The sequence below is a fragment of the Nycticebus coucang genome, chromosome 14 (genome assembly GCF_027406575.1).
Source record: "Nycticebus coucang isolate mNycCou1 chromosome 14, mNycCou1.pri, whole genome shotgun sequence".
NCBI lineage: Eukaryota > Metazoa > Chordata > Mammalia > Primates > Lorisidae > Nycticebus > Nycticebus coucang.
Window position 1 is genome coordinate 19,320,947 of NC_069793.1, and position 14,051 is coordinate 19,334,997.

At 40.9% G+C, this 14,051-nt stretch overlaps 1 protein-coding gene across 8 annotated transcripts in view; it reads left to right on the top strand.

Moving 5' to 3' along the window:
• The window catches only part of AMBRA1 (autophagy and beclin 1 regulator 1), a 252,765-nt gene that overhangs the window by 191,663 nt on the left and 47,051 nt on the right, over positions 1-14,051 (top strand). For all 8 annotated transcript variants that reach the window (XM_053560500.1, XM_053560499.1, XM_053560502.1 and 5 more), the window contains one exon: positions 5,837-5,947. In XM_053560500.1, the coding sequence (XP_053416475.1) occupies positions 5,837-5,947 (111 nt within the window). The remainder of the gene's footprint in view (positions 1-5,836; positions 5,948-14,051) is intronic.

Sequence of the window (14,051 nt, forward strand, 5' to 3'; positions counted from 1 at the left end):
CGCCCAGCTATTTTTTTGTTGTAGTTTGTCCAGGGTCAGGTTTGAACCTGCCACCCTCTGTGTATGGGGCTGGTGCCCTACCCACTGAACCACAGGCACCACTCAAAATCTCAAAATAATTATGCAGAATTTAAAAAGCTACACAAAAGGCTTAGTGCACTAGCTTAGGCCTGTAATCCTAGCACTCTTGGAGACCCAGGTGGATGGCTTGCTTAAGCTCAGAAGTTCAAGACCAGCCTGAGCAAGAGTAAGACCCTGTCTCTACTAAAATACAAAAACTAGCTAGGAGTAGTGGTAGGTGCCTGTATTCCCAGCTACTCAGGAGGCTCAGGCTAGAGGATTGCTGTACCCCAGGAGTTTGAAGTTGCTATGAGATACAATGATGCCATGGTACTCTTCTTAGGGCAGAGTGAGACTTTGTGTCAAAAAAAAAAAAAAAAAAGAAAGAAAAAGCAAATTTAATATGAAGGAAGCAGAAGACAAAATAAGAGCAAAAACCATTTAAATTGAAAAGCAAACATCAATAGAGAAAAAGCAGTGGTGTGGTCATAGCTCAGCAATCTTCCTTCCTCATTAGCTAGTAATACAAACAGGCAGAAGCCACTGTACCCAGACTGATTTCTCTTCTTTTAAATATGTTACATTGTGTTTTGTGGCCCAGAATGTGGAATATCTTGATCTGGGCTACTTTTTAAGGAGAAAGTTGCCAAACCGTCTAGGGCTTGGCCAGCTTTTACTTAATGCTAAAATTAAATGCTTCTCTGTCTTGGCCCTGGCACACTATTTAGGCTCGTCTCTCACAAAAGAACCTCTGTCTGTGAGCTGTTGACTACGGAGCCTTACTTTTAGAGGAAATACAGAGATTGGAGTATATGATTAAAATACTTTTAGTGGTCATTTATTAGCATTTACTATTTGCCATCACTTGTTATTGTCTTAGTAAGTTTTTCTAACAATCCTATGATTTGTAGGTACTATTATATTACATTTCTCTTTTACAGCTAAGAAAACTGAGATTCAGAGATTACACAGAATAAGTACTGGCAGGAAGTTTCAAAATCTGGTTCATTTGACTCTGAAGTCTATATTCTCTAAAACCAGGCTAAAACAAACAAAAACAAGGTATAAGATCCTTATTCATGCTGCACTTTAATCCATGGCAGAAAAGGAAAACTGAAGTTTGCTAAGAAACATTCGTATGATGCTGTGCCTTTGATTAGTTTCTTTCCAGGATCAGAATTACTGACAGTTTGGGTGTCTTTAGCGGCAGGAATTCCAGTAGTAGTGCTTTCTAAGAGCACCTATCTTGAAGTTAAAATATAGACTATGTTTATCTGGCTTAGGGTTTCTCAACCAGGGATGATTTTTATCCCCAGAGGACATTTGGCCATGTCTGGAGATATTTTTGGTTGTCACAATTGGGTGACGGGGAGTGCTAGTGGTACCTCATGGGATGCTGCTAAATGTCCTGTCGTGCACAAGATTCCTCCTCCCCACTCTCTAAACAAAGAATTGTCTGGTCCCAAACATCAGTAGTGCAGAGTTTGAGAAACCTTGGGCCTAGCTTGTTCCATCCTGTTATTATGTTGGAGAACCTTGAGACATTAGAAATTCCTCTGCTGTCTCTCAGGATTTGGTTGCTAAGCTAAGAGCTTCCTATGTAAATACTTTGCAGCTCAGTCCGTTAACTTGCTTTGGCATATTTCCTGTATCTTCAGCTTAGTGGCCAGTAGCCTACTAAATGGTTGGTTTTTTTGTTTGTTTGTTTTTTTAAATGGTTGTTTTTTTGTTGTTGTTGTTGTTGTTGTTTTTTTTTTTTTTTTTTTTTTTTTTTTTTTTTTTTTTGTGGTTTTTGGCCGGGGCTGGGTTTGAACCCGCCACCTCCAGCATATGGGACCGGTGCCCTACTCACTGAGCCACAGGCGCCACCCTAAATGGTTGTTTTTTTAATAATAGGGTAGTAATTTTTTCTTCTGATGTTTCTGAGAGATAGGCTCAGTTAACCTGTAGTTCTTGCCTCCGAAAACCTAGTGTCAGTACTTTAACCTGTTGCTGGCATCTTTCACTCCCTAATCTATGTTTACATGGCCCTGAAATCAGCTCTCCCTGGTGCCAGTCTTCATTCCTCCTCGGCACTCTGGCACCATTGACAGAGAACACTTCCCTAGTCTCTTCCACACAGTACAACTTTACATGTTTATTTTATTGCCCAGCTGTTCTCTAGAACATGTTCTTGGGGCTCAGAATGTACAGAATGTCTCTGGAGCTCAGAGTTGGGAGGTTTTTTTGTTTGTTTGTTTTTTTGAGACAGAGTCTTACTATGTTGCCCTTGGTAGAGTGCTGTGGTGTCACAGCTCACAGCCACCTCAAACTCTTGGGCTTAAGCGATTCTCTTGCCTCAGCCTCCCAGGTAGCTGGGACTACAGGCGCCTGCCAACAATGCCCGACTATTTTTTGTTGCAGCTGTCATTGTTGTCTAGCTGGCCCCGGGCTGGGTTTGAACCCACCATCCTCGGTGTATGTGGCTGCCACCATAATCGCTGTGCTATGGGTGCCCAGCCTGGAGTTGGGAGTTTTAATTATTTGTGTTCCCATTTGCAGATCCTCAGAACTCAAAAAAGCATCTGGTGTTATTTCTTAACTGTTTTCCTGTTTGTAGTTCTTATCCCCTCCCCTAGAATGAGCTCTTGCTTTCTGAGGTTCATTTCCTCAATTTATTTTTTACCCTCTCTTAACAACTTGCATTTTGTTCATCATATACCGAGAAAATCCACTTACCTCTGCTGTTTACTGTTATATGCTTTTCTGTTAAAAGCTGAAGGAAATGATAAGGAACTAAATTAATTTGAGAGAGACCAGTGGTCAAAGGGAGATATCAAGCATCTAGACAAGCAACCTTGGGAAACAATTTGGAGGCTCCACAGAATTGAGTCTGGGTCAGAATGAAATGGAATAATTCTTTCCAGGGAAGTGGTAGACTGTATACTAACAAATGATTTTCATTATCATAGAGGTGTAGAAAAAACAAAAAGTTCCTTTTAATAAAGTCCTAGAGGCATCTTACCCTCCTCATGACTTAGAGGCGCAACAAAAGTTTCCAAATCAGATGTGATTATTAAAGGAGAATTTTCTGTGAAGGTTAAAGCCAGGCTATATATTTACCTCATCCGTATGCCACAGGGCCCGCAATAGGGCTTTGGGGTCAGTAGACTCAATGGCACCCCCAAACATTAACTTTCTCAAGCCTTTGGGAGATCATCACTGCTTAGAATTATTTCTTTGAATTGGCAAGATTTTAAAGAACGGGTTGTTTTAGTGGTATTATTTTATCTATCTAGAACCATGTTTTTTAACCTTTAGTTCATTATTTCCTTAGGAACCTTTTTAGACATTTTTTTCCCTAATTATGTCCCCTCTCTTGAAATTTTAATATCACAGATAAAATATATCACATATCTATATATAATATATAATAAATATTAATATAATATGTATCTATTTATATACTCTGACACTTTGGAAAGGGACAAATGATTTTACTATGTAAGATTATGTTTTGCCCCATGAACTAATTTTTACCCTCATGGATAATATTGCCTATGTTGAGAATGGATGATCTACAAGTATTATCTTTCCTTTTTTTTTTTAGACATAGTTCCACTCTGTTGCACTGCAGTGGCATCATAGCTCACAGCAACCTCAAACTCTTGGGCTTAAGAGATCTTCTTGCCTCAGCCTCCTAGGTAGCTAGGATGACAGGTGCCCATCACCACGCTGACTAATTTCTTTTTTAGAGACGGAGTCTCGCTCTTACTAAGGCTGGTCTCGAACTCCTGAGCTCAGGCAATCCACCCGCCTTGGCCTCCCAAAGTGCAAGGATTACAGGCGTGAGCCACCAGCCCTATCATCATCTTTGAAATGACTTTTATTTGTACTTTCCTTACAAATTGAAATAGGGCCAAAGACAAGGACTATCCATAAACTAATGTTGAAAAAAGTCTTCTGGGGGCGGTGCCTGTGGCTCAGTCGGTAGGGCGCTGGCTCCATATACCGAGGGTGGCAGGTTCAAACCCGGCCCCGGCCAAACTGCAACCAAAAAAAAAAAATAGTCGGGCGTTGTGGCAGGCGCCTGTAGTCTCAGCTACTCGGGAGGCTGAGACAAGAGAATCGCTTAAGCCCAGGAGTTGGAGGTTGCTGTGAGCTGTGTGAGGCCACAGCACTCTACCGAGGGCCATAAAGTGAGACTCTGTCTCTACAAAAAAAAAAAAAGTCTTCTGATGTAGTGGACAATAGCAACTGGGAAAGAGTGAAAAGAGTACTTCCCCCCCTGTATTTTATGGTTTCTGTGGAGGACATTTTCTCCCTGAACAATCTCTTGATCATTTGAGGACAGAATAAGGAAGTTCCAGGACTAGCAGAGCAATAAAAGCAACTCTGTATAAAGAAAACAAAAAATACAGTTCACAAGACACTTTTGCAGTGATGTGCAGAGGAGAAAGACTAGGCAATACTAAAGTGTAAATGGATATAAAATTGTCCATTGTTCCAAGGCTGGTAAGCTCTAACAAGTTCAGTTTCTCAAAGTAAGAGTTGACTTATAGCAGAGAGTACCATTTAGGTTATCTGGCATACAAGAATGTTCTATTCTCTCAAGAGTGTTTGACTGTCTGATGAAAAGGGTGGTTGTGTATGAAATGCACCTCAGGAGGAGGAGGAGGAAATGACATGTTCATGTAAATGAAATACAACTGCAAATTAAAGTGTCACCCTGTTAAAAAAATTCATTTTTTATTTAATTGGTTACCAAGGAAAAAATGTCACACAGAAGTGTATATCTCAGAGAAAGTTAAACTGTGAGATGTTACAAGTGAATCTGGATTCAAGGAAGTCCTTGGTGGTGGTGGTGGTGGGGGAATTATAAAAGATTGCCTCAATAAAAGTATTCTGATGCTGCGAAGCTAGACTCATAAATTTCTGCTGTGTTACATGCCAGGGGGCCAGAAGAGATTAACAAATATTACCTCATTTGTTTCTTTACTGTCTTTCTCTATCCAATCAGCAATATGCTAGCTCCCTCTTCTCTGGGGGAAGCCTGCTTTTGAAATGTTTTTTGTTTTGTTTTGTTTTTTTTTTGTAGAGACAGAGTCTCACTTTATGGCCCTCGGTAGAGTGCTGTGGCCTCACACAGCTCACAGCAACCTCCAACTCCTGGGCTTAAGCGATTCTCTTGCCTCAGCCTCCCGAGTAGCTGGGACTACAGGCGCCCGCCACAACGCCCGGCTATTTTTTGGTTGCAGTTTGGCTGGGGCCGGGTTTGAACCCGCCACCCTCGGTATATGGGGCCGGTGCCTTACCGACTGAGCCACAGACGCTGCCCTTGAAATGTTTTATTAAGAAGAAGGTCATATATGAAGGAGTTTTCTCTCAGAAAGCACTGCTTACTACCAAGACATCCAGGGACTGAAATGCTACTGGCTTTTCTGTGTAAATTGTGTCCTCCCATTTTTCATTTTTATTTTCCCACATTTTTATGAAAACTCATCTGTCTCTTTACATTGTGAGCCTACTGGAAGAGTGTATATGCACACTGCTTGCCTCACTGTTGGCACTAAATAAATGTTAAGTAATAATGAGAGGGGCTGATGAATGGGATTATATTTCCACATAGCATTGTTCCCCTGAGAAACACGCCTGGTTTCTCTTTGAGACAAAGACTTGCCAGATGGGATTCTTCCTCTTCTCCCTCTCTTACTAATCCCTGTATTATTTTTTGTTCTGCAATGGAAATATGTGGTTAAATAATATGATGAGCTCCCTTTGTCTTCTCATTTACCAGGGGCTGTGATTGGTGATGGACAGTCTGCTGTGGCCAGTAACATTGCCAATACAACCTACCGGCTCCAGTGGTGGGACTTCACTAAGTTTGACCTCCCAGAAATCAGTAATGGTAAGCCTATATAGTATGGGGCTACTAGTGGAAGGGTTATATTTAGTGATGAGCCAGAACTCAAAAATTTATATAGTTTTGCTCTGGATTTTTCATCATCTTGTTGAGCGGTTGATAGCCATGTGCCATTTCTGTATCTCTTCTGCAAACTTTCACCCTGAGCAGCAAACAACTGAGGGAGACATACAAAAAAGATGTCTCTGCCTTGAAGAGTTTGTGAACTAATAGTTCATTGGCCAAAACTAAAAGTTCAGAGAAAACTGAGAGGAGGAGAAAGAGAAGAGAGTAAAGGAACTGAGAGCCAGACCTTGTGACCCTTTAGGAAAGACTATAGTGATGTTCATTAAACTCATTGATTAGTCCAGATCTGAATGGACTGGAGTGAGTGGTGGGGTTGCTAACCTGATTTATAGACCTGTCTATCTAGCAGTTCGATTTCCTTGTTTCTAAAGAAGTCTGCAATCCCAGTTCTATTGTAATCACACAGTTTAGACATTTCACTTTTCTATCTAATGAAGGACTTCTCTTACAGATTCCTAAGAGTAGTTCATCCTCTGCTTGAATACTTCTGATGGTAGACCACACTGCCAAGATGACCTCACTATCACAGCTAAATTTCTGTTAAAATGTTCTTGTTCTGGGCGGCGCCTGTGGCTCAAGGAGTAGGGCGCCGGTCCCATATGCCGCAGGTGGCAGGTTCAAACCCAGCCCTGGCCAAAAACCACAAAAAAAAAAAAAAAAAGCCCAAGAGTTTGAGGTTGCTGTGAGCTGTGACTCCACAGCACTCTACCAAGGATGACATAGTGAGACTCTATCTCAAAAAAAAAAAAAAAAAAAAATGTTCTTGTTCTGAGGCACCATTTCCCTTGCTATCAATTTCTCCCCTTGGTCCTAATTCTACCTCTGAATCACCATAGAGCAAGTCTGGTGGTAGTCTTCCAACTATTTGGAGGTAATTGCCATTTCCTTTTAAATCTTTCTTTTCGGGCAAACCTTCCCTAGATTACTTTTACCAATCTGGTTTCCAAATTCTCAACAGTTCTGCCCATCTTCCCTTTTAACTTTGAGGCGGCCAGAACCAACTAGAAAACCCTAGATGTAAGCTGTCTCACATGTAGGACAGTAATGCTTTGGACAGTATTAGTTCAGCCTATGATTTCAGCAACTTTTTCAGAAGCCACTACTGAGTTTTCAGTCACTTAAAATTCCTTGATAATTGTTATTAAACCAGGATTCAACCATCCAGTACTTACTTGTGTAGCTTAAATCTTTTAAAGACCAAAGCAAGTTTGTATTTGTTTCTGTTAAATTTTAACTTAATGTCCATTGCCTCTCAATATTTATTTGAACTTTGATTTAATCCTTCTCTCTCAGTCTTGCATTGTCTACTAGTTTGATAAAAATGCTTTCTCCGGTGGCGCCTGTGGCTCAGTGAGTAAGGCACCGGCTCCATGTACCGGAGGTGGCAGGTTCAAACCTGGCCCCGGCCAAAAAAAAAAATGCTTTCTCCTTCTGGGCTCGGTGGCTCACACCTATAATCCTAGCACTGTGGGAGGTAGAGATGGGTGGATTGAATGAGCTCAGGAGTTTGAGACCAGCCTGAGCAAGAGTGAGACTCTGTCTCTAAAAATAGTCAGGCGTTGTGGTGGGTGCTGTATTCTCAGCTACTTGGGAGGCTGAGACAAGAGAATCACTGGAGCCCAAGAGTTTGAGGTTGCTGTAAGCTATGATGCCATAGCACTCTACTGAGGGTGACAAAATGAGACTCTGTCTCAAAAAAAAAAAAAGAAAGAAAAAAAAGTGCTTTCTCTGACTTCTTTCAGATTATTAGCAAAAATGGTGAATTAGGACATTGCACCAAGCCTTGTGGTATGTTACCACAGACTTCCTCTGTGTTAATTTTGGTTCATGAATTAGAATCTTGGGCTTGGTTTTTCTCATCTAAAGTCCACCCTGTTTCTGTCTTGTCTGTAGGGTATTTAAGTTTTTGTCAGATGCCTTAAAATAATTAAGATATTCTCTGTCTGTAGCGTTTCCTGACATACCAGTCTTGGTCTCTTTATCAGACAAGGAAAATGAGGTTAATTTTTCATGTCTTCTTCTTAGTAAAGCCTCAGTAGCAATCATTCATTTCTTTCTAAGTGTTTATAGGCCACATATCCAGTAATCCGTTCTTTAATTCTGCTGGAAATCAACTGCAATCTACCTTTCCCTTCTTTGAAATCCAAGTTTGCTTATTTATCTCTGGAGTTCTGTCCCAGATCTTATTGGCCATACTTTATTTAAAGTGATTTTGTTTTGTTACTTTGTCATTTTGTTTCTCTTATTATCATCTAAATAGATAATACATTAACCATTCAAAAACTTTAAAAATGTAAAAATATAATACAGTAAGAATCCTCCTAATCCTGCTCCTACTCACCCACTGCTCCTTCCCATAGGCCACAACTGTTAGCAGTTTCTTGTGTGTCTTTTCAAGGATATTGTACAAGCAAATGCAAATTTAGGTTTTTCCTCCTTTTATTTAACCTGAATACATACTCTTTATATACTTTATTTACTTTGCAGTCTATCTCAGTGATCTCTCTCTCTACACACACACACACACACACGTATGTATCTATATCAATATATAGTTTACTTGTTCTTTTTTTTTTTTGAGACAGAGTTTCAAGCTGTCGTCCTGGATAGAGTGCTATGGCATCACAGCTCACAGCAACCTCCAGCTCCTGGGGTCAAGCGATTCTCTTGCCTCAACCTCCCAAGTAGCTGGGATTACAGGCGCCCGCCACAACACCCAGCTATTGTTTGGTTGTAGTTGTCATTGTTGTTTGGCAGGCCCAGGCTGGATTCGAACCTGCCAGCTCCCATGTATGCGGCTGGTGCCTTAGTAACTTGAGCTACAGGCGCCGAGCCTGTACTTTTTTTTTTTTTAATGACTACCTACTATTGCATTGTATGACTATATCATAATTTTTTTTGTTTGTTTTTAAACAGAGTCTTACTCTGTCGCCTTGGGATTGAGTATTATGGCATCATAGCTCACAGCAACCTCAAACTCTTGGGCTTGAGCAAACCTCTTGCCTCAGCCTCTTGAGTAGCTGGTACTACAGACCTGAGCCACTATGCCCAGCTGATTTTTCTATTTTTAGTAGAGACGGGGTCTTACTCTTGCTCAGGTTAGTCTCAAACTTGTGAGTTCAACCAATCCACCTGCTTTAGCCTCCCAGAATGCTAGGATTACAGGTGTGAGCCATGGTGCCCAACCAATATCATAATTGTTTAACCAGTATCCAATGAAAGACTTTTAAGTTGTTTTTAATGTTTTGCTCTTTAATCTGCTGCAATTTTTTGTTTTGCACACATACAAGTGTATCTCTAAGATACATTTTTAGAAATGAAATTGCAGGGAAGAAGAATGTGTGCATTGTACTTTTGGTAGATTTTGGTAGCTTTTGCTATACCACACTCTATACAGGTTGTCCCAATTTGTTAACATATTCCCACCTTCACTTCACGAGTGTGCCTGATTCCCTAAAGTCTCTTACTGATAGATTATGCTATCAAATTTTTGGATATTTGCAAAACTGGTTGGTAAAAGTAGCATGTGGGTATTTTAAATCTGTATTTCTTGGTGGCGCCTGTGGCTCAGTGAGTAGGGCGCCGGCCCCATATACTGAGGGTGGCCAGTTCAAACCCAGCCCCGGCTGAACTGCAACCAAAAAATAGCCGGGCGTTGTGGCAGGCGCCTGTAATCCCAGCTGCTAGGGAGGCTGAGGCAGGAGAATCGCGGAAGCCCAATAGCTGGAGGTTGCTGTGAGCCGTGTGACATCATGGCACTCTACTGAAGGTGGTAAAGTGAGACTCTGTCTCTACAAAAAAAAAAAAAAAAAATCTGTATTTCTCATGTCACAAACAAAGTTTTGTGCCTTTTCATATATGTAGCCATTAGTGTTGCTTTTTCTTGAGTTGTCTGTGTGCTTCACCTATTTCTCTGTTGTGCTACTGGTCTTTTCCTTAGCAGTTCTGCAGAAGCTCTTTATAAATCAGAAAATTAACTTAAAAAAGGAGTTTCCTACTTGTCATTTGTCTTTTGACTTTGCTGAAGGTTATTTTTGTCATAGAACTTATTTTAAGTGTCAAAATTATACAACTTTCCTTTTATGGTTCCTAGGTTTTGTGTCATCATTAGGAAGATCACTTAGAACTTTTATATTTTCGTGTTTTATATTTCAATCTTTGCTTCACTAGGAAATTGAACTTGGTCCCAAATAAGCAAAGTATGACCTAATTAATGTTTCTCCCATATGACTATTCAGTTGTCCCAACCAATTAATAATGTATTTGTCTCCATTGATTTGGCGTGTCATTTTCATTATATTATTAATTTCTTATGTATTTTAGATACATTTCTGGACTTTTGGACTATCATGTTCCAGTAATTTGTCTGATTATTATTTTATTTATTTTTGGGGGGGGGGGACAGAGTCTCACTGTGTCTCCTTTAGTAGACTGTTGTGGTGTCACCACTCATAGCAACCTCAGACTCTTGTGCTTAAGCAATTCTTTTGCCTTAGTTTTCCAGATAGCTAGGACTACAGGTACCCACCACAGCACCTGGCTATGTTGTTGCTATTGTTGTCATCATTTTTGTTTTTTAGCAGGCCTGGGCCGGTTCAAACCCCACACACCCAGTGTTTGTGGCAAGTACTCTAACCACTGAGCTACAGGCGCTGAGCCTGTCTGATTATTCATGTGAAAGTTCCACATGGGTTTAATTTTTGAGACTTTATATTGTTATTTTTTCTTTCTCTTTTTCTTTCTGTCTTTTTTTTTCTTAGCTCCCTATTAAGGAATTGATACATAATAATTATTATTATTATTTTCTTTTTTTGAGACAGAGTCTCACCATGTTACCCTAGGTAGAGTGCCGTGGTGTCACAGCTCACAGCAACCTCAAACTCTTGGGCTTAAGTGATGCTCTTGCCTCAGCCTCTCAAGTTGCTGGTACTACAGGCACCTGCCACAACGCCTGGCTATTTTTTGTTACAGTTGTCGTTGTTTAGCTGGCCTGGGCCGGGTTCAAACCCGCTAGCCTTGGTACATGTGGCTGGCGCCATAACCACTGTGCTATGGGTGCTGAACCACATTTATTATTTTTTAATTCAAAACATTCTGCCTAATTTGTATTTTTCCTATATAAACATTAAAACCACCTTCTTGTTGCCCCTCTAATTCTGTTAGTATAATTATTCCAGTTGCCCAAGAATATGGTATGATTTTCATTTTCTCTAGGTCTCTCTTGTATTCTTTGGAATGTTTTAAAGTCTTCATCATGTAGACCCTAAACCTTTCTTAAGTTTATTGGTGTTAAGTTTACTTTTAAAATTGTACTATCTTACTAAATTTCTTTACTGATTATAGTAGCTACTCAGTTAAATATCATGGATTATTTTAGGTATGTTATCTTTGGAAATAATAATTTCATCCCCTCCATTTCATTTTGAGACAGAATCTCAAGCTGTCACCCTGGGTAGAGTGCTAACTCACAGCAACCTCCAACTCGGGCTTAAGCCGCCTCAGTTTTTTTATTTTCAGTAGAGGGGGGAGTCTCTCTTTTTGCTTGGGCTGGTTTCGAACCTGTGAGCTCAAGCTATCCACACTCTTCAGTCTCCCTGAGTGCCAGGATTATAATTGGCCAGTGCCCCGCGCCTGGCCAATTTTTACAGTTTCAATTTCTTTCTCTTGTCTAAATGTATTGACTGTTTTCATCAGAACAATGTTAAATAATAATTTTAGTAGTGAGTATTTCTTTCTTTCTTTCTTTCTTTTTTTTTTTTTATTGAGACAGAGTCTCAAGCTGTTGCCCTGGGTAGAGTGCCATGGCGTCATAGTTCATAGCAACCTCCAACTCAGGCTCAAGCGATCTCTCACCTCAGTTTTTCTATTTTTAGAAGAGACGGGGGTCTCGCTCTTGCTCAAGCAATCCACCCACCTCGGCCTCCCAGAGTGCTAGGATTACAGGCATAAGCCACCATACCCAGCTCAGTAGTGAGCATTTCATATTGTGTTGACTTTAGTGGAAAGCCTTTTGCCCCCCATTAAGCATATTGCTGGCTTTTGTGTCGAAATAGAAATACTAGCTTATCATTTTAAAGAAGTATCCATTCCTATTTTATTGATAAATTTTATCAAAAATGGATATTGAACTTACTCATGACTTTTCACTATCAGTGAAAGTGATTGTATACTTTTTCTTCTCCTTAGATCCAAATATATGCTCAGTTATGTTAATGTATAATATTGAACTCATTCTCAAATTCCTTAGATAAATTCCACCTGCTCCTGGTATGTTCTTTAATGTTAAGTTAAATTTCTTTAACTTAGCTTGCTAATGATTTACTTAAAATGTTTTCACTGATGGCTCAGCGCCTGTGGCTCAAGCAGCTAAGGTGCCAGCCACATACACCTGAGCTGGCGGGTTCAAATCCAGCCCAGGCCCACCAAACAACAATGATGGCTGCAACCAAAAACTAGCCAGGCATTGTGGCGGGCGCCTGTAGTCCCAGCTACTTGGGAGGCGGAGGCAGGAGAATCGCTTGAGCCCAGGAGTTGGAAGTTGCTGTGAGCTGTGATGCCACAGTACTCTACCCAGGGCAAAAGCTTGAGGCTCTGAATCAAAAAAAAAAAAAAAAATGTTTTTTTTCACTGATATGTATGAGATGGAGTTGTGCTTTGCTCTTCCTTCCTTTCTTTCTTTCTTTTCTTTCGACAGAGTGTCACTATATCACCCTGGGTAGAGTGCTGTAGCATCACAGCTCACAGAAACCTCAAACTCTTGGGCTTAGGCGATTCTCTTGCCTCAGCCTCCCAAGTAGCTGGGACTACAAGGCGCCCACCACAACGCCCAGCTATTTTTGGTTGCAGTTGTCATTGTTGTTCAGCAGGCCCAGGCAGGGATCAAACCCGCCAGCCTCCGTGCTTGTGGCCCGGGCCCTACTCAGAGTTATGGGCACAGTGGCTCACGCCTGTAATCCTAGCACTCTGGGAGGCTAAGGCAGGCGGATTGCCCGAGCTCATGCGTTCAATACCAGCCTGAGCTAGAGTGAGACCCTGCCTATAAAAATAGCCTGACATTGTGGTGGGCACCTGTAATCACAGCTACTTAGGAGGCAGAGGCAAGAGAATCTCTTAAGCCCAGGAGTCTGAGGCTGCTGTGATCTATAATGATACGGCACTCTACTGGGGTGACAAAATGAGACTCTGTTTCTAAAAAAAAAAAAAAAAAAAAAAAACACCTCTGTGGCTTTGGCATCAATGTTATGCTTGTGTTACAAATATATTCTGTGTTATAAATATATTGTCCTGGGTGGTGCCTGTGGCTCAAGGAGCAGGGCACCAGTCCCATATGCCAGAGGTGGCAGGTTCAAACCTAGCCCCAGCCAAAAACCAAAAAAAAAACAAAAATAAAAAATATATTGTCCTACTGTCTGAAGCAGTATCAGAATCACTTAAATACCTTTTATACCTTCAAGATCTCTAAGCCTGATTCTCGTTTTTGTTTTTCTGCAGTCAGTTTTTTGATAATTTTCTCTGTCACCTGACTATTTAAGGACATGAACTCTTAAGCTACACTCACCAGGCTGAAATCTCAGCTTAGCCATCTTCTAGCAAACTTAATTTCCCTATGCCTTAATTTCCTTATCTATAAAGTAAAATTTATGATAGTGAACTATTGTTAGTTAGATTAGTTAGGCTCACCCTTCTTCCTCATTTAAACCTTTTTTTTTTTTTTGAGACAGAGTTTTACTTTATTGCCCTTGGTAGAGTGCCGTGGCATCATAGCTCACAGGAACCTCAAACTCTTGCACTCAAGCAATTCTCTTGCCTCAGCCTCCCAAGTAGCTGGGACTACAGGTGCCCGCCACCATGCCTGGCCTTTTTTAGAGACGAGATCTCGCTCTGGCTCAGGCTGGTCTTGAACCTGTGAGCTCTGGCAGTCCACCCACCCCAGGCTCCCACGGTGCTAGGATTGCAGGTGTAAGCCACTCCACCCAGCCTAAATCATTTTTGTTGTTAGGATTTTGCTTTTAAAAGTGCCCTG